The sequence below is a fragment of the Cynocephalus volans genome, chromosome 12 (genome assembly GCF_027409185.1).
Source record: "Cynocephalus volans isolate mCynVol1 chromosome 12, mCynVol1.pri, whole genome shotgun sequence".
Taxonomy (NCBI): domain Eukaryota; kingdom Metazoa; phylum Chordata; class Mammalia; order Dermoptera; family Cynocephalidae; genus Cynocephalus; species Cynocephalus volans.
Genome location: NC_084471.1, coordinates 82365660 through 82385342, shown reverse-complemented (window position 1 = coordinate 82385342; position 19683 = coordinate 82365660). Strand labels below are relative to the sequence as shown.

Here is a 19683-nt window from a genome sequence, read left to right as displayed (position 1 = left end):
AGTGAGAATATGTGGTATTTCTCTTTCCGTGCCTGACTTGTTTCACTTAATATAATTCTCTCAAGGTCCATCCATGTTGTTGCAAATGGCAGTATTTCATTCGTTTTTATAGCTGAGTAGTATTCCATTGTGTAGATATACCACATTTTCCATATCTACTCATTTGATGATGGACATTTGGGCTGATTCCAACTCTTGGCTATTGTAAAGAGTGCTGCGATGAACATTGGGGAACAGGTATACCTTCGACTTGATGATTTCCATTCCTCTGGGTATATTCCCAACAGTGGGATAGCTGGGTCATATGGTAGATCTATCTGCAATTGTTTGAGGAACCTCCATACCATTTTCCATAGAGGCTGCACCATTTTGCAGTCCCACCAACAATGTATGAGAGTTCCTTTTTCTCCGCAACCTCACCAGCATTTATCGTTCAGAGTCTTTTGGATTTTAGCCATCCTAACTGGGGTTAGGTGGTATCTCAGTGTGGTTTTGATTTGCATTTCCCGGATGCTGAGTGATGTTGAGCATTTTTTCATATGTCTGTTGGCCATTTGTATATCTTCCTTAGAGAAATGCCTACTTAGCCCTTTTGCCCATTTTTTAATTGGGTTGCTTGTTTTCTTCTTGTAAAGTTGTTTGAGTTCCTTGTATATTCTGGATATTAATCCTTTGTCAGATGTATATTTTGCAAATATTTTCTCCCACTCTGTTGGTTGTCTTTTAACTCTGTTAATTGTTTCTTTTGCTGTGCAGAAGCTTTTTAGTTTGATATAATCCCATTTGTTTATTTTTCCTTTGGTTGCCCGTGCTTTTGGGGTCGTATTCATGAAGTCTGTGCCCAGTCCTATTTCCTGAAGTGTTTCTCCTATGTTTTCTTTAAGAAGTTTTATTGTTTCAGAATGTATATTTAAATCCTTAATCCATTTTGAGTTGATTTTAGTATACGGTGAGAGGTATGGATCTAGTTTCATTCTCCTGCATGTTGATATCCAGTTCTCCCAGCACCATTTGCTGAAGAGGCAGTCCCTTCCCCAGTGAATAGGCATGGTGCCTTTGTCAAAGATCAGATGGCAGTAAGTGTGTGGGTTGATTTCTGGATTCTCTATTCTATTCCATTGGTCAGTGTGTCTGTTTTTATGCCAGTACCATACTGTTTTGGTTATTATAGCTTTGTAGTATAGCTTAAAGTCAGGTAGTGTTATGCCTCCAGCTTTATTTTTTTTGCTCAGCATTGCTTTTGGCGTGGTCTTTTATTGTTCCATATAAATGTCTGGATAGTTCTTTCCATTTCTGAGAAAAATGTCTTTGGAATTTTGATGGGGATTGCATTGAATTTGTATATCACTTTGGGTAGTATGGACATTTTCACTATGTTGATTCCTCCAATCCAAGAGCATGGGATATCTTTCCATCTTCTTGTATCCTCTCTAATTTCTCTCAGCAGTGGTTTGTAGTTCTCATTATAGAGATTTTTCACCTCCTTGGTTAACTCAATTCCTAAGTATTTTATTTTTTTGGTGGCTATTGTAAATGGGCAGGCTTTCTTGATTTCTCGTTCTGCATGTTCACTATTGGAGAAAAGAAATGCTACTGATTTTTGTGTGTTGATTTTGTATCCTGCTACTGTGCTGAAATCATTTATCAATTCCAACAGTTTTTTTTGTAGAGGTTTTAGGCTGTTCGATATATAGGATCATGTCATCTGCAAACAGGGACAGTTTGACTTCATCTTTTCCAATCTGGATGCCCTTTATTTCCTTCTCTTCTCTGATTGCTCTGGCTAGTACTTCCAACACTATGTTGAATAGGAGTGGTGAGAGTGGGCATCCTTGTCTAGTTCCTGTTCTTAAAGGAAAAGCTTTCAGCTTTTCCCCATTCAGGATGATATTGGCAGTGGGTTTGGCATATATGGCTTTAATTATGTCGAGATACTTTCCCTCTATACCTAACTTATAGAGGGTCTTTGTCATGAATGAGTGCTGAACTCTATCAAATGTTTTTTCAGCATCTATAGAGATGATCATATGGTCCTTGTGTTTGAGTTTATTAATATGGTGTATCACATTTATTGATTTGCGTATGTTGAACCAACCTTGCATCCCTGGGATGAATCCCACTTGATCGTGATGAATAATTTTTCGTATGTGTTGCTGTATTCTGTTTGCTAGTATTTTAGTGAGGATTTTTGCATCTATATTCATCAAGGATATCGGCCTGTAGTTTTCTTTTTTGGTTATATCTTTACCTGGTTTTGGCATCAGGATGATGTTTGCTTCATAGAATGAGTTTGGGAGATTTGCGTCCGTTTCCAGTCTTGCTTCTTATCAACATCATCTATGTTTCTAATAATGATAATCATTATAATAGCACACTTATCCAGCATTTACTATATACCAGGAACTGTGCTAAGCACTTTTATCTCATTAAATCTTTCTAATACATTATTATTATCACTATTTTCCAAATGAGGGAACTGATTCTTAGGAAGGTTTAGTAATGTACCCAAGGCCATACAGCTAATAAGTATAGTAAAATAACCTTTCAAAAAAAAAAACGCTTAAAGGCAAATTTAAGTATGGAGGAAGTTTTCTACTTGCAAGAAAGACCAGTTATTAGAAAACTGGCTCTCTGAATAAAAATGTAGGGCAGATATTTAAAGGTAAAAATCACAAAGTCAAATTATCAGACAGTTAGTTGACACGGCTGCTTGGATGCACTTGCATCAGTTTTGATAAAAGCAAGACGGTCCTTTCATTCAATTAGAAAATAAGACATTAACACTGGAAAACAACAGGAAAGAAAATCCACGTGTCTCTGCTTTTCCTGGCTTATCTGGGACTATAGGAATATAAGGCCTTTTCTGGATTATGGAATGCAAGTTTCAGAAAAAATCATTTAAGCTACAGTATAGAGAATGGGTTAGAGGAAGGCAGGAATGAAGACAGACCAGTTACAGGAATCCAGGCAAGCAACCATGAGGCCAAACCAAGGCAATGACAGGAGGGATAACAAAAAGTGGACCGATTTAAAAACTATTATGGAGGGGAAAAGGCATGCAGCAATCCTTTAGCCTAGTTCCAAGTTTTGGATAAGGTGTTGTAAGATCCGTGCACTAAGCACAAATCCCACACGTCGGGGGTGGCTCACTTCACCAAGACCACGAGACAAGAGATCGCTGCAATTAAGCAAGAGGGGCTTTATTTCAGCATGCTGGGTCGCTTTGTCTTTCGGACATAAGCGGCCCTGAGTTCTTTAACATCAAAGTTTTTATACAGTTTTTTAGACAGTTTTTTTTATAACAGGAATAGGTGCTAATTAACTGAGGTGCCTTAGGATTTATGGTTAGGCTCAACAGGCTTGCACCCCGATAAGGAGATGATACATTTTTCAATCGTTTATCTTCCCTGGTCCAGCCAGGTGTCTCGAAGATAAGGGGGGGCTAGTTTAGTCCTTGGGACCAACTGGTTCCTGGAATGTGTGTTTAAGTCTGCCTGACCTCTTCTTGAACTATTTGAAGCTGCTTTACTTAAAATGCCTTTAGATATGTTCCCCCGTTTTAGCAAGCGTTTGCAGAATTGTGCAGGTTAGAGCTATATATTTTTTGTCATTTCTACAATCCTACTACCATCTTACAGTGTCTTCACATTAAGTGCATCTTCAATGATGACCATTTTTTACCAGAAACCTTCTTTTGTAGAAATGTTGGACTTGCCTCTGCTCTCTGGTTTCTTGGGCAAGGACTAGAATGTTTGAGCTATTCACTGGGATAGAACACAGAAGCCGGTTAAAAACATTTCTTAGACAAATTGATCTTGAATGTGTATCAAGGTTGATTGCTAGCAAGATAATTGGAGAGTGTGTGAAAAAGAGAATTTATTATAGTTGAGGTTTACATCAGCAGCTAATTAGGGAAAAAAAGCAGTTGTAAGTTAGTGAATGCAGGACATAAAAACCTGCACTCATTTATATCGGTTATCTTAGAAAAAAATCTAAAGCAGAATACTCGGAAATGCCAGAGTTGAAGCCTATCAACAGGAATAAAAACGCCATTCATTTAAGAAGCAAATGATAATGATGCATCGGGGCTGCTAATTGGAATAGCAAAGTTTCACTCTCCAGTAGGAGTTCCTAGAGATTCCACTTCACCTAGAAAGCTGGAAACCCACTGAACCGAGGCCAGGGCAGAGAACCCAAGAGACAAGTTCTTCTTTTTTTTTTTTTTTCGTCTTTTTCGTGGCAGGAGTGCACTGGCCATTCCTATGTAGGATCCGAACCCGCGGCGGGAGCGTCGCCGCGCTCCCAGCGCCGCACTCTCCCGAGTGCGCCGTGGGCTCGGCCCGACAAGTTCTGATTTTGAACAGCAGCTGCCAGTGCAGTTCTCAGACTGCAAACTAAGATGCAGAAACGTGGTTTGCCCATTTCTTAGGGACATTTTCCCCCTCTGGTACGGCAGAGCAGGTTATTATTGTTGTCAAGCTACGGGGTGAGTTAATTTTGGAGTGTTGAGAGACCCGTGGGATATCTGGGTCCAGTAGAAAGGTGGATATGTCACCAGGGCACCCCACAGTAAAACTATAAAGGAATGCCAAAGTGCTATTTTTTCCCCTTTAAGCTGCGTTTGAAAGACATATGCCAATAACCGCTCTATGGCCGCGGTAAAAATAGGGAACGCAGTGTTTGCTTACGGGAAATGAAGGTCGATGCCCACCACAACTGCCGAGAGAGCAAACACAGTCACCAAAGCAACCATTTTCGTGGGCAGCTGTGTTTGCCTATAGGAAACAAAGACTGGTATTGAAGGCACATCTGTCGCCAAGGCAACCAGCGGTGCTGGCGCCAGGAGAGGTGGAGAGCGCATGCTCCGAACCTGTACCAGAGGTGCACTTTCCCCAATTATGCTTTAAAAACCCAAGCCTGCCCCAGCCTGGGGAGAGAGTGTGAGCTGCCAGAGCGTGGGCTTCCACCTCTGCACCCCCTGATCACGGAATAAAGCCGCTATTTTGCCGAACCGAACGTGGTTTCGCGCCATTGGCTTGAGCGACACTGAGAAGGGAGATCCTGTTTGGGAAACCGGAAACAGACGGATCCAGAACTTAAGCGACATAGGCTGCAAATCAAGCATTTTGAAAATTATTATAAAAAGGAGGACATACATTATGATTTACAGCTGAATGTAAGCGTCATGAAGGACTGTTGTATCTGTTTTGTTCACCGCTCTATGCCCAGTGCCTAGAATAGTGACAGCACATAACAGATGCTCCAAACATAGTTTCAGAATGAACTTTTTAGAAGCCAGAATTCGACACACATCGCACACAGATTTAACGTTGCCTTATTTTCCAAGCGAGGTAAGGGCGCCCTTTGGTCCCGCACTTCCTGCCCCTTTAAGAAAGTGTAGGAAGGAAGAAAGCGCTGCTGGGAAAGAGGGCGGGGCGGAGGCCGCGTGTGTCTCCGCCTCCCCTCCCGCCCCCCGCCCTTCACGGTCTTGGGAAGCGGGACCCGACGCGCGGTTGCAAAGAATGCGCGAAAAGAGTCGCGAGGGCGAGTGACACACGTGCCCTGTGCTTTACTTCCGGGTGCGGTGTCAGCAAAGCCAGGTAAGGAGACAAGGAGGACTGTGCCTGCCCCCATAAGTTCGACTCCTGTCCTCCGTTGGAAGATAGACGTGGTCACAGACACGTTTTGGAATTTAGCCCTTTTTATCCCGTCATCTTTCCTTATCAATTAATGTATGTACTAAGTATCCATCGCATAATCACATACTTCATAACCGATGCCTCATTGGTGCTGGGGTGGAAGGGAGAAGCATCCCTCTAGATGACATGATGTCCACATCCAAGGTAATCTCTCATATTTGTTCTGCTTTATTTTTAAATTTGAGGCTTTTTAAGATTCTAGGGATAACCCGATGATGCTTAAGAGAATTAGTCTAATAAGATGTCAGGCCGTTAGAGACCCCTGGGATCCCCAGGGTATAAACGTGGGGTAACTAACACCCACTGAAATTCTATCCTAAGCTCACAGACTAGTGAGCTGACATGCATTTTGGTCTGCCCTGTGTTTTGATGTTTGAATGAATTGCCGGGGTTTAAAAGTGGGAGCTAATGCATAAATATCTGTATTTCTGGATTATTTTGAGAAATTGAAAGATCTGGCCACACATTCCTGCCTGGTCCCTTTGGACTGTTTAGAAACAATCTCCAGTTTGCCAGTGCCCTTTTGTCACGCTACAACCAGCCTGCATCACTCACTTATCACATCTGGCCCCTTGTAGGCATCACCCTACTCTAAATACTTGGGTGGATATAACACTATTTAAAACATTTATGCAGAACAGATCAGAGTCCCAAACAACTGGGTGTATAATTTGCGCTTAAGTTACTATTTCACATTCCAACTTACTCTTATCAACATGTTTTTCTATTGGAACAAATCTTTTCAGTCTGAGCTTAGTAAAAGTCAAATCACCAGAAATATTTACAGAAAGAGGTTTGGGAGTTGATATTCTTTTATTACAATTAAGTCCATAAAGGTTTTTTTTAAAAGGGAAAAATTTGAATATCGATTGCATTGTTTTGTGATACAACAATTTTTTTTTTTTTTTTTTTGTGACCGGCCACACCGAGCGCACCGGCCATCCCTATATAGGATCCGAGGCCATCCCTATATAGGATCCGAACCCGCGGCGGGAGCGCTAGCAGCGATCCCAACGCCGCACTATCCCGAGTGCGCCACGGGGTCGGCCCATGATACAACAATCTTTAATGAAAGTGTGGACAGTATAATTTGTATACGTCTGCCCACAGGCAGTTACAATTTGTTAAGCTCCACAACTCTCGGCTAGACTTCATAAAGGCAAAAGCTGTGTTTGCCTTGTTAACTGTTCTATCCCATCATTAGAATATGAGTTTCCTGAAGACTTGGGACTTTTATTTTGTTCACAGTTGCCAAGCATGCCTTCTTAAAGTTAAGTGATTCGTTAAATGTATTAAAGAACTTTAAAGGTGTACCTTATTTTATGTAACAGGCATTTTCCTGAGGATTCTCTCGAAATCAAATGCTTGTTGTATATGTGTCATTCTATATTATTAAAAGGATTGCATTGTAAAAGATACTTTTTAAATTTTTGGCAGCTGGCTTGTTCAGGGATCTGAACCCTTGACCTTGGTGTTACCAATACATACTCTAACCAACTGAGCTAACTGGTCAGCCCTGAAAGGAATTCTTTTAAAAGATTGGATTTTCCCAAATTGATGCAACAGAACTTTCATCTGAAATGAACTTGCACTTGTGAATGGTTAGATACAAAGCTTATACTGTAATATTTTCTTATTATGTAATAGGATCTGGAAAAGTTGGTCAGCCTTGGAATTTTCAGTATTCTTTTTGTTTTTAGAAATCAGAGATTCCAGTTGAGATCAAGTCCGGAGACAGACCCTTGTTTTTTCCCCTTGAGGAGCGCTCTTATCAACAGCAACATTGACAGAACTTGTGTTTTGGAAAAGGACTGATGGCTTTGAGCCTAGGTTGGAAAGTTCCCAAGAATTGCTATGGTCTTCTTCTGAAGGCTGCAAGACGCAGTGGTTTTCCTGTGTTTCCCTGGGGCCACTGTTCCTGGACAGGAGCTGGAAGCTTTTTGGACCCTGAGATAAAAGTTTTCCTGGAGGAGAACACTGAAGTTACCAGCAGTGGCAGCCTCACACCTGAAATCCAGTTGCGACTTTTGACCCCCAGATGCAAGTTCTGGTGGGAAAGAGCTGACCTGTGGCCCCACAGTGATCCTTACTGGGCAATCTACTGGCCAGGAGGCCAAGCCCTGTCTAGGTACTGCCCTATTGAAATGGGAACCATTAAGGTTGCTAAGATTCTTTCTCTTTTCAGCACCCTCCGACTCCACATTCTCCTGCACACCAAAAAACCAGAGAAAAACCCCCAAATCTTGTTTTCTTATTTAGAGCAGTTTAGCCGTATTTTTTGGTTGCTTTGTTGCATAGTTTTACCTTCTAACCCAAACTTGTCAAGGTATTTCCCCACATACTCATATAGCTCTCTCCCCAAGAGAAATCCTAGGGTCACCTGTTAAGACCCTAGATAGCTATAAATGATCCAGAAATTTCACACTGTTCTCAGGTTTATGGTTTGTAGCATATGACCAGTGCAGATTTCCTAGTTGGAACCTAAAGACCAGGTCCTCCAGGTCTCCTTCTTTAATCCTGTTAATGTTGCTTCTTAAACCTCACACTCCCTCCATAGTTGCCTCTTCTCCCATAGAACAAGAGATGTGAGTGAGTGGGCTGTTCAAAGATTCCATCTTCTCTAGCGGCTTATTGATAACTCAGGCAAACTTTGGACTTGAATATGCATTTTTAAGGCCCTCTACTTCCAACTCTTAATATTGCAGAGGTCTTCTTAGGGCATATTCTCACATAGTCACACTATGCTTTTTTTTTTTTTTTTTTTTTTAAAAGATGACCGGTAAGGGGATCTTAACCCTTGACTTGGTGTTGTCAGCACCACGCTCAGCCAGTGAGCAAACCAGCCATCCGTATATGGGATCCGAACCCGGGGCCTCGGTGTTATCAGCACCGCACTCTCCCGAGTGAGCCACGGGCCGGCCCCCACACTATGCTTTTTATTAAAACACAGCTGCTGAAACAAAAGCAAGAGCTTTTAGCATTTCGATCTAGTCTTTGCTCTGGGATTGGTAAATGATATAATCTGTTTATATCTTGAGGTTTATAAAGCTGTGAAACAAAAAGGATGACCAGGTCTTCTGTTTCACAGGAATGGTATGACCTACAGAATTAATGTTGTATGTAATTTTAAATGCAAAGTATATAAATGCAAACACAGACCTTTTGGGGGGAAATCCAAGGACTGGAAGCTTTCCAGATGGTACCAAACAATTCCAATTTTCTGGTTGTTGTGTTGCCAGATTTTCAAACTTTATTTACTTACATCATATTTTTTAAATGTTGACATTTTAAGCAATGTCTATTAAAGTAATTGTTTACCAACCCCAAATATAATCAACTTCCTTAAGAGACTAAATCAGAGATCATAAACTGGTGACCCATAGGTGTGTTTTGTTTGGCCTATACTTGTAAATTTAAAAAAAATTACTTGCTAACATTTAAAACTTGAGAGATTTCATGTAAAAATCTACTTTTTTAGAAAAACAGGAATATCTGATAGCACTAGAATTCTGTATGGTAACAATTAGCTAAAGATGGGTAGCAGCTATCCCTTTCGACAGGGAATGAACACCCCTACTTTGCCACAGTCCCCACTATTTTTTGTTACTCCAATCTTAAGATCAAGTGTCAGTTGGCATTTATTATTTAATTGTTTCCGTATCCATCTTCACTTGTTTGGTAACTACTTACCCTGGGCCAAATTCCTTGGTTAAGATGGACTTTGTGCCTTACCAGAAAGGTCATTACAATACAATCTAAGCAGCAGGTAAAATCACTCTATGATGAATAATCCAAAGGAGACAGTGAATTTTGGATGTAGTTGACTTAGTCTTGATTATAGCAGTATTTGATCAGTCTGTGTTATTTTTTGGGCGGCTGGCTGAATGCGGATCCCAACCCTTCACCTTGGTGTTATAACACCATGCTCTAACCAACTGAGCTAACCAGACAGCCCAAGCTTCTGGATCACAGTAAGTGCTCAGTACTTTTTTTTTTTTTTAACTTTACTTGAAGAACATAATTAGTCAGTTTGTGGAACTACTCTTCACACCCATCGAAGAGAAAGACCAAATGACTCTGTCCTTTCTCCTGCCACTGCTGCCCAGCTCTTAAGATTGATGTTTTGTCTTACTCTAGTCAGGCCAAACCTGCAAGGTTAGACCAAGTTCTTCTGCTTCCACTTTAAGTTCCACTATTTCTTTGTCCGGTTAACCCTAAGACATTCATCTCTCTCTTTTTTTGTTTTTCTGATATATTTTTTTGGCAACTGGCCTGTACGAGCGATCTGAACCCTTGACCTTGGTGTTAGAACACTGTGCTTTAACCTATTGAGCTAACCGGCCAGCGTTTTTTTTTTCATACTTCTTAATGACCTTTTCTCATCTCTCTGAGACATGTTTTCTCCTTTCTTTTTAATTTAGGTATCTTTTGGATAATCCTGATGTTGTCAGAGGAAAATCTGTATTAGATCTTGGGAGTGGATGTGGAGCTACAGCTATTGCTGCTAAGATGAATGGGGCATCAAAGATCTTGGCCAACGACATAGACCCTAGTAAGGATTTCATATTTTAAAATATTTAAAGCTCATCTTTTTTTTCCTTCTAGGAAGGATACGTACAGATGCCACAACGTGATAGCTTATTGCCATGTGTATTTTGAAATCTGATCTAGTGAATTTATGTTCAGTGGGACAATATCTGTGGTAATCCTCTGAGGTCTGGGTTCATGGTGCTTTTTTCCCAATACCAACCTGGGAGCACTTATGTTGATTTCTGGGCTAGGAATTTCCTGAAATATGTAAATAATGTTTATTTGACCCAAAACCCAGGTGAGGATAGGCCTGTGTCTTTGGGGGAGAGTTTTATTCCATTAGAACCCAATTTGAGACAGGTAAGTTTGAATTTTACCTGATTTTCTTCTGGTCTACCCTTTCACTGAGAATATAGCCCTTGAAGATCTTTATTTTATATCGGGGTCTCAGTTCTAACTTGCTGCCTAGCTAAAGTCCAAGGCTTGTTTTCCTGTCCACAGTAAAAGGCCAAACCTCTTGGTTATTGAGATCAGAAAATTTGCTTGTTTTGTTTTCAGGATATCCAGTCATATATTTGGAAATTGCAGTATATACCTCATATTGGCATAAACTTTAGGCTTCTTTACCTATAAAGACAACTTTCAACCAAAAGGAAAAAAAAAAATATTGTTCAGAGATTTTCTGAATTATTTAAATTAATCAATAGAGAATTAAAACAGCTTCATGTTTACCAATTTATTATGTGCTTTTTAAAAGTTGCAGGAATGGCTATTACACTAAATTGTGAATTGAACGGACTGAATCCTTTTCCCATTTTAATCAAAAATATTTTGAATTTGGAACAAAATAAGTGGGACCTTGTTGTTCTTGGAGATATGTTTTATGATGAAAACCTCGCAGACAGTCTTCATCAGTGGCTGAAGAATTGCTGTTGGACCTTTGGAACTCGAGTGCTGATTGGTGACCCTGGACGGCCCCAGTTCAGTGGACACAGCATTCAGCATCAACTGCACAAAGTGGTAGAATATTCACTTCCACAGCCTACTAGGCAGGAAAACAATGGACTGACAACAAGCACAGTGTGGGATTTTCAGCCATGAGTTGTCAAAGTGCTTCCAAATATGAATATAGTTATGTTTGGATTTAACCCTGAAAGTTGTCTCCATAGTTGTCTCCAGTTTAAAGAATGCAAATCCTGTTAAATGGCAAATTTTGTTTCCAAAATATGAAGGTTTAAAGTTTTGTCAGCCTTTGTCATATAACTAGTTCTGCATTTCTATGCATGCCATAGAAAAATGCATAGAAAAATTCTGTAATTTTTTTTCTAGTTTTACTGCTGTAGGAATATGATTTTAGAATGCAATACCCAATGGTGGTAAAATGTAATTTAAGTAGTGGAGAGGAATTAGATGTTGTAGCAGAATCTCTTTCTATAGTTGAGGACAATTGTCATGTGTCTTTGAATTAAACAAACAAAATACAAAGTATAGAAGAATACTGTATTTAAAAATATTATGAGTAAAGATCAGAGATGCAGTTAGTATGGTACTGAGTACATGGGCTTTGGAGACAGGTGACTCTGTCACTTTCTAGCTGGGGTTTTGGACTAGTTAAACTTTCCAAGCTTTAATTTCCTCATCTGTAAAATAGTAATAAAACTCTATAAATCTACCCTCAAAGAATTGTTATATTAAATGCAAGTATAAGGTGCCTAATATCGTATTTAGTACATAGTAGGACCTCAATTAACAATCATGGAAAAAAACATTTTAGAATTTCCTACATACTCTGTGCTGTGAAATCTTATGGTGCATCTTTATGGTCTACTAAGGTTAGCTAGAAATTGTTTATGCCACCATTACATGCTTCAGGTTGTCAGGATTTTATATATCAATAAAAATAATATAGGTGAAAAACAATGGGAAGAAGTATGTGTATTATATACTGCTAATTATATATAAAAAAAGTAGATGCCTACATGTATTAGTTTGTTTTTGCTGCTTATAACAACATATATGGAACTGGGTATTTTATAAAGAAAATGAAATTTATTGCTTACAGTTTTGGAGGCTAGGAAGTCCAAAGTCCAGGGAACACATCTGGTGAGGGTGTTGGTGGTGGCAACAGTGATACATGGTAAAACATTGTGAAATGGCAGAGCAGAGAGTAACCTCCTCATTCACTCTCCTTTTAAAGCCCTCAGAACCACACCCTTGAACACCATTTTTAATCCATTTACTACTGCATGGTGCTACAATCTAATCACCTCTTCAAGGCCCCACCTTTCAATCACCATGATAGGATTTCCCACCCTCTTAACAGTCACAGTGGGGGCTAAGTTTCTAATACGTAAAACTTGCAGGACACAATTCAAGCTTCAGTGAGTTTTGGGAGGACATAATTCAATCCACTACACTACATATGTATGTATATAAAATACATATTTGCTTGCAGTGTACATAGAATGTGTCTGGAAGGATAAATTGGTAATAATGGTTGCCTTCTGGGAGGGAACCAAATAGCTTGTGGACTGGGATGGGAGGGAGACTTAACTTTTTACTTTGGGGTCTTAGAATTTTGTACTAATTACATGTACATATTTCTTTTTATTTTTTTAGTTTTTATTTATTTATTTTTTTGCCTTGTTTCGTGACCGGTACTCAGCCAGTGAGTGCACCGGCCAGTCCTATATAGGATCCGAACCTGCGGCGGGAGCCGCACTCTCCCGAGTGCGCCATGGGCTCGGCCCTACATGTACATATTTCTTATTCTCTAATTTAAAACTAAACAGCACCACAATATATGTTGTAAGTTATCAAATACAGTCTTTCTAATGTACCCTCATGTTCTTATAAACTGCCTTGGAATTGTTTATGACACTTGTATTATACACTTTCTAATAATATACACATGCCACTGGGAGATGTGATCAGAGTTACAGTCATACAGCAGAAATGTGGAAAAAGCAATTAAAGGCAAGTTGTTCCTTAGGAAAACTGGATAATTAGATGGGAGTTTTGGAGTTGGGATTGCAGAGGTTCCTGGAATTTCCGTACTTGTGCATCTTGAACTTTGGAAGTCAGAGTTTATTATAGTTTAGTAAATCAACCTTACTGCATGAAATTTTCATTAGTATCTGCTAATGAAAAAATTAAAAATTAGAAACTTCAAATTTTAATTCAGCTTTGGTTAAAACTAATAGAAATTGTAGGCTACAATGGCACTGGATGATATTTGAAAGGAAATAATTTTATTGACATAGTCATTGAAAATTCAGGGTACTCTGCTGGTTACTGCCCTTCTCAGCAAGATAAAAAGAGAAAATTATACTCTGGAGCACTGTTGGAAGTCAACTGGATGAGTCAAAGAGTAGATTTAAGTTTAAATATCTACCAAGCCTGTTTCTGTTTTTTGGGGGGGAGTGGGGGTATGGGCTGGTACAGGGATCCAAACCCATGACCTTGGGTTTATAAGGCTCTGCTCTAAACAACTGAGCTAGCAGATCAGCCCAAACCCTGTTTCTGTTATTCCTCTCTTAGTGATTTATGACGAGGCACAAGAAGGTCTTTGAAGTATCCAAACGTTACTTAAAAAAAAATTTCTTTTGGCGGCTGGTTGAAAATATTTCTTAGCTTTCCATGTATATATCAGTGAGTCCTGAAATGACTTTATAGCTTAACAAATAGGTTTCTTTTAAGACCATTTGGTGGCTGGCTGGTAAGGGGATCCAAATCCTTGTAGACCATTCACATTTGAAGAGAATATTTATAGAAATGGATTAACATCTACCATATTTGTAACTGTTTCCTATTCATTATCCTTGTTGTTTCTTTTTTGTCTTCCACTTTTCCTGCCTTCTCTGGTTTTAACTGAACATTTTATTATTATTTTTTGGATGGGGCAACTGGCTGGTACTTAATTGATCATTTTATGATTCCATTTTCTTTCTTCACTTAGGATATCAATTATACTTATTTAAAAAAAAAATTTTTGTGGTTGTCCCAGAGTTTGCAGTATACATTTACAATGAATCCAAGTCTACTTTCAAATAATACTGTATCAATTCATGTGTAGCACACGTACCTTAGAGTATTCCCAATTCCTCCCTCCTATCCCTGATAGCATTGCCATTATTCACTTCACTTATCCATACGCTCCAGTCACCAGATACATTGCTGCTGTTATTATTGTGAACAAACCGTTGTCCGTTAGATCAACTAAGAATAAGAAAAATAAAAGATTTTACCTTAATTTATTACTTCTTTAACACTCTTCCTTTCTTTACATAGATCTACATTTCTGATCTATAGCATTTTCCTTCTCTCAAAAGGACTTTTAACATTTCTTGCAAGAAATTCTCTTAATTTTTGTCTGAGAAAGTCTTTATTTCTCTTTTACTTTTGAAGGATAATTTTGCTGGATACAGAATTCTAGGTTGGAGTTTTTTCCTTTCACCATCTCAAGTATTTTACCCCACTCTCTTCTTGCTTTCATGGTTTCTGAAGAGAAGTCAATATAATTCTTATCCTTGTTCCTGGATGTGTGGTTTGGTGTCTGTCATTAATTAGGGAAATTCTCAGTCATTATTGCAGTCAAATATTTCTTTTGTTCCTACTCTCTTTTTCTTCTGGTATTCCCATTATGTGTGTTACATCTCTGGTATTGTCCCACAGTTCTTGGATATTCTGTTCTTTTTATTTTTATTTTTTCTCCTTTTCAGTTTGAAAAGTGTCTATTTACATATCTTCAAGCTCACTGATCCTTTTCTCAGCCATGTCCAGTCTACTGATGAGCCCATTGAAGAAATTTGTCATATCTGTTATAGTGTTGTTGATTTCTATTATTTCCTTTTGATTCTTAGAGTTTCTATCTCTGCTTACATCACTTATGTGTTCTTGCATGTTGTCCATTTTTTCCATTAGAGCCCTTAATGTTAATCACAATTATTTTAAATTTCTGATATAATTCCAAAATCTCTGTCATATCTGATACTGGTTCTGATCCTTGCTTTGCTTCTTCAAACTGTTTTTTGTAATTTTTTGTTGATAGTGGGACATGATGTGTTGGGTAAAAGAAACAGGTACACTGAGGAATTATGAGGTTTTATGTTTATCTGGGTAGGGTTACTATGTGCTGTAGCATAGGTATCAGAGGCTAAAATTTCCTCTAGTGTCCTTGTTCTTGTCTCCTGTTACCTTTGGATTTTCCTAGAAATTCCTTCTTAAATAGGCTCTGAGGCTTGCTGATCTTTTAGCTGTAATCACTTGTCGTTATACTGTAGCCCAGCTGATGTGTTGGTAAGATATGGGAGAAGTTGTATTCTATAGGCCTGTGATTAGGTCTCAGTCTTTTAGTCTGCATGTGGCCCTGAGCTGTGATCTTCACAAGAGCTTCTCAGCTTTTCTTTTTCCTCCTTTTGTGAAATAGGAAGTCTAGATGGGCTGGAGTTGGGTATTTCCCTGCTCGCATGTGGAGACAGAGGGGGCTGGAGTTCAACACTTCCTTTCTCCTAGGTCAGTTAGACTCTAGTAAAATAGTTTCCCTTGAGGGCTAGCTTTTGTTAAGGAGAATAGAATGCTTGTGCATATTTCAAATTGATTACTTTTCTCCTTCCCCTGCTGGAAGAGATTTTTCTCTGATCTTTACCCTGGAGGTAAGATTCATGAAGGTGTGGTGTTTCATCTAGGACTGGGCCTCCTGGAGTTTTTAACTCTCAAGTTCATCAACATGGAGCCTCCAGCAACTCATGAATTACAGTTTAAGTGTTCCTATTGGTACTGGCCCCGCCAGCAGGCCTCTGCTCCCTGTAAGCTGTGATTCTTTCTATTTACCTGTTGTATTAGTCTGTTTTGTGTTGCTATAACAGAAATACCTGAGACTGGGTAATTTATAAAGGAAAGAGGTTTATTTGGCTTACGATTCTGGGACAGCTGCATCTGGCACGGGCCTCAGGCTGCTTCTACTCATGGCGGAAAGTGGCAGGCAGGCCAGCAGGTACAAGCAGATCACATGGCGACAGGAAGCAAGAGAGAGAGGCAAGAGAGAAGAGATGCCATGGTCCTATAAACAGTAAGCTCTCGCAGCAACTAATAGAGCGAGAACTCACTCATTACTCCCCCCCCCCCCGCAGGGAAAGCATTAATTCATTCATAAGGGATCCGCCCCCATGACTCAATGAGTTTCCAACACTGCCACATTGGGGATCAAATTTCCACATGAGTTTTGGAGGGGACAACACATCCAAACTTCATCACCTGCCTTTGCAATTTGCAAGGCATTGATTTTCCCTTTGACTTCAATTCTCTGATGGATCTAAGAAGTGGTGGTGATTTTTCAGTTTATTTACCTTTTTTCTTCTGGGATAGGAGTGATGACTTAGAATTTCATTATATTGGAATACACAAATAAGACTGGAGACCAGAAATATGGGTATTACTTTTCTTTCCTCCTTTTTTCTTTCCTTGTACATTCATTCAACAAATATATGAGTGCTGCTTATGTACCAGACACTGTTCTAGGCACTGGGAATACAGCCATGAAGAAAAGAGAGAAATATTTTGTCTCCTGAAGTTTATATTCTAGGGTGGGGAGACAGATAATGAATGAATAAATGAAACAGATATCAGATGGTGACAGATAATAAGGAGAAAAAGAGTTAATGGTGCTAGGGAGTACTGGGAACCTGGATGGGGTGCTAATGTTTTAAACAGAGTGGTGAGAAATAGCTAATAAAATCAGCAATATGAAAAAGCAAGAAGATCAAACTGCGAACTGCTGGAGGAAAATAAATCCTTTATAGACCCTAAGAAGCTCACACCTTAGATCTTAAAACTAGTGTCTGCAAAAAGAGGAAAAAGCTATTGACTTGGTTAGATTTTCAACATTAAATTTTATTGAATTTATCATTAGAAAAATTTCATAGAACAGGCCTCACCCATTTTACACATATATACATATGTACCACCTTTGCAGTGACAATATATATCCACATTATACACATACCACATTTATAAAGTAAAAGGAGGGACAAGAAATAGAACTGAATATGTAACCCCTCTACCTAACATGTACAAGAAATGTACCATACCATACTTCCATACTTTCCCTGTTTTTCACTACATCAGAGGTAAAATAAGAAATTTTTAAGAAGTCCCAACGAGACAGGCTCATGACACAAGGAATATGCTAAATTGGGGGGTGGTGGGGGGTAGTGGTAGTTTAAGCATAGTATACATCAATAATTTCGTGATTACCAAAGAGTTTTCATTTGAAAACTAAGACCTTTGCTGTTTATTTCACGATGTGAAATCAAGAGTTTCAGGATACAGTCTCTGTAATGATATTTCATATTTACTCATTTTTATACATTTCTAAATGCAGTTTTGTTAAGGAAGAAAGTTTATAGATGAATAAAATGTATTTGGGAAGAGTAGCCATAAAAATCAATGAAATAAGTACCTGGGCATGGGCCCCAGTAATATTAATATGCTGAATGGCTAAGGTTAAATGTCATTAGTTATGATATTAAAGTATTTATTTCAGTGAAACAAAGAAATATATAAATTCTGTGAAGAATTAACAGGCCTGATGTTCAGCTTTGCTTATGCCAATTGGGCATTTAAATACTTCAGGAAGGTCAGACCCAGAAAATAGCTAGGAAGGTAATTATGCTTTCAGAAATACCTCTAACAATTCTTGTAAAGTTTATCCATGTAAGTAAATATCTCTTTTTCTTTTTTTAGTGGCTGCCTTGTACAGGGATCAAATTTCCAGACCTTGGTGTTAGTAGCACCATGCTAATCAACTGTGTTAACTGGCCAGCCTGTACACTTCTAACAGCTCAAATACCTATGCAGGAGAAGGAAATCTGAAGGAAAAATAGATAATTTGAAATTCTATTTACTAAACAAAACCCAACCCCCCAACCCCAAATAGATCAGAATTCATGCTAGGATTACCATTTCAAAAACAATGACTCATCAAGCAAATATAGAATAATAGTACTATCAAAATGTTTAAGAGTCTAGCTAACTTCAAAGCACAAACCATGTACATATACTGATACTAGCTGATTCTCTGAGAGTTACAGCTTAAATAATAAAGTAGTGTTAAGTGGAAAGCAAATCTTTATAGACTTGTTTCCTGGGAAAGTAGTTTTGATAAGCTTTCATAGCTTTGATAAGCTTCAAAACATCAATAAACAGTCCAGGTCACTTGCTTTAGTTTGTTTGGGCCTACTAATTGCTCCAAGACTTCTCGTGAATGATCTGTAAAAGAAAACAATGACAATATATTAATTCACAGTAACCAAAGATATTTAATGTTTCCTCATGTATAAACTAGGGATAATGATAACTATTATAGCTCATAGGATTATTTAAAGGATTGAATGAGATGATACATAAAGCATAGTATACAACTGAAGAACTGAATAATTAATGGGAACCCTCATTATTATTAGGTGTAGTGCACATATCATAGTAATACTTTTTAAAAAAGCATTTGTCGTTTTCTCTGTAATTTTATCTTAATTTCACCAACCAGAGAGTAATGGTGTAATCTCACCATTAACCTGTATGTAATCTTTCTCAGGGTCTTAGCAGGAAATAGATAATGTGCTAAAGTGGGGTGACTGAACAGAATTCAATGAAGGGAGTTTTTACAAAGGAGTGAGCTGCATTAAAGAAAGCCAACAGGTATGTTAAAACCACCTTGGGAAGCTGCAACATGTCCAGAGGGCTAGAGGAGGGAGCAGTTATTAGAATGTGATGTTGACCTGTACTTGAATATTTTTCCATATCTGTACAATACTATTCTTATAAAGCATGATTTTTAATAGATAACTTATACGAATGCACTGTAATTTAACCAATCTATGTTACTGGACATTTAGATGGTTTTTAATTTTTCCAGTGTATAGTAATGATTTTTATATGGTTTCCATCTCTTTTGCAAAGTCAGTTTTAGAATGATTTTTAAGAATATAGGTTAAAGCAAAAATGTGAGTATAATTTTATTACTTTAAAAGTTATTCATAAACTTAATGAACTTGCTCCATAGATACAACCTATATACAGATATCTCTAACCTAGTCTTGGAAATCTGCAATTTATGGTTCCTAAACATACATATTTCACAGGCCAGTAGAAAAAAAAAGTGAGCCCAGTATATATAGTTACTAAAATTTATATTAAAATTTAGCAAAATTTTAATTTAGCAAAAAAACCAAGGTTTATCACAAGTAAGAGAACCAGAGAATGTAGAGAAATGAGAAGTTATCATCATTCGGAAAACAAAGGTTTATATCAATTTCTTTTTTTTTTTTTAAAGCAGCTAGTAAAGTAACAAATGCAGTTTTGTTCACGGTCATAAAAATATCACCAGTTATTATAGAGGAAATCTATTATACAGGAAATTTAGATTAGAGGCAAGTTTCAAGTAGGTTGAAAGTAA

At 38.3% G+C, this 19683-nt stretch overlaps 2 protein-coding genes across 3 annotated transcripts in view; one reads left to right on the top strand and one right to left on the bottom strand.

The window, feature by feature from the left end:
- The first annotated feature begins 5491 nt into the window (after positions 1 to 5491).
- On the top strand, positions 5492 to 12079 carry ETFBKMT (electron transfer flavoprotein subunit beta lysine methyltransferase). Its single transcript, XM_063075002.1, has 4 exons — positions 5492 to 5600; positions 7400 to 7827; positions 10121 to 10251; positions 10987 to 12079. The coding sequence occupies exons 2-4, from the start codon at positions 7514 to 7516 to the stop codon at positions 11328 to 11330; spliced, it is 789 nt and encodes a 262-aa protein (XP_062931072.1). The 5' UTR covers positions 5492 to 5600; positions 7400 to 7513; the 3' UTR covers positions 11331 to 12079.
- Positions 12080 to 17160: 5081 nt separating this feature from the next.
- AMN1 (antagonist of mitotic exit network 1 homolog) overlaps positions 17161 to 19683 on the bottom strand; it is a 64412-nt gene continuing 61889 nt past the window's right edge. For both annotated transcript variants that reach the window (XM_063075004.1, XM_063075003.1), the window contains exon 7: positions 17161 to 18497. In XM_063075004.1, the coding sequence (XP_062931074.1) occupies positions 18424 to 18497 (74 nt within the window). In that variant the 3' untranslated portion in view covers positions 17161 to 18423. The remainder of the gene's footprint in view (positions 18498 to 19683) is intronic.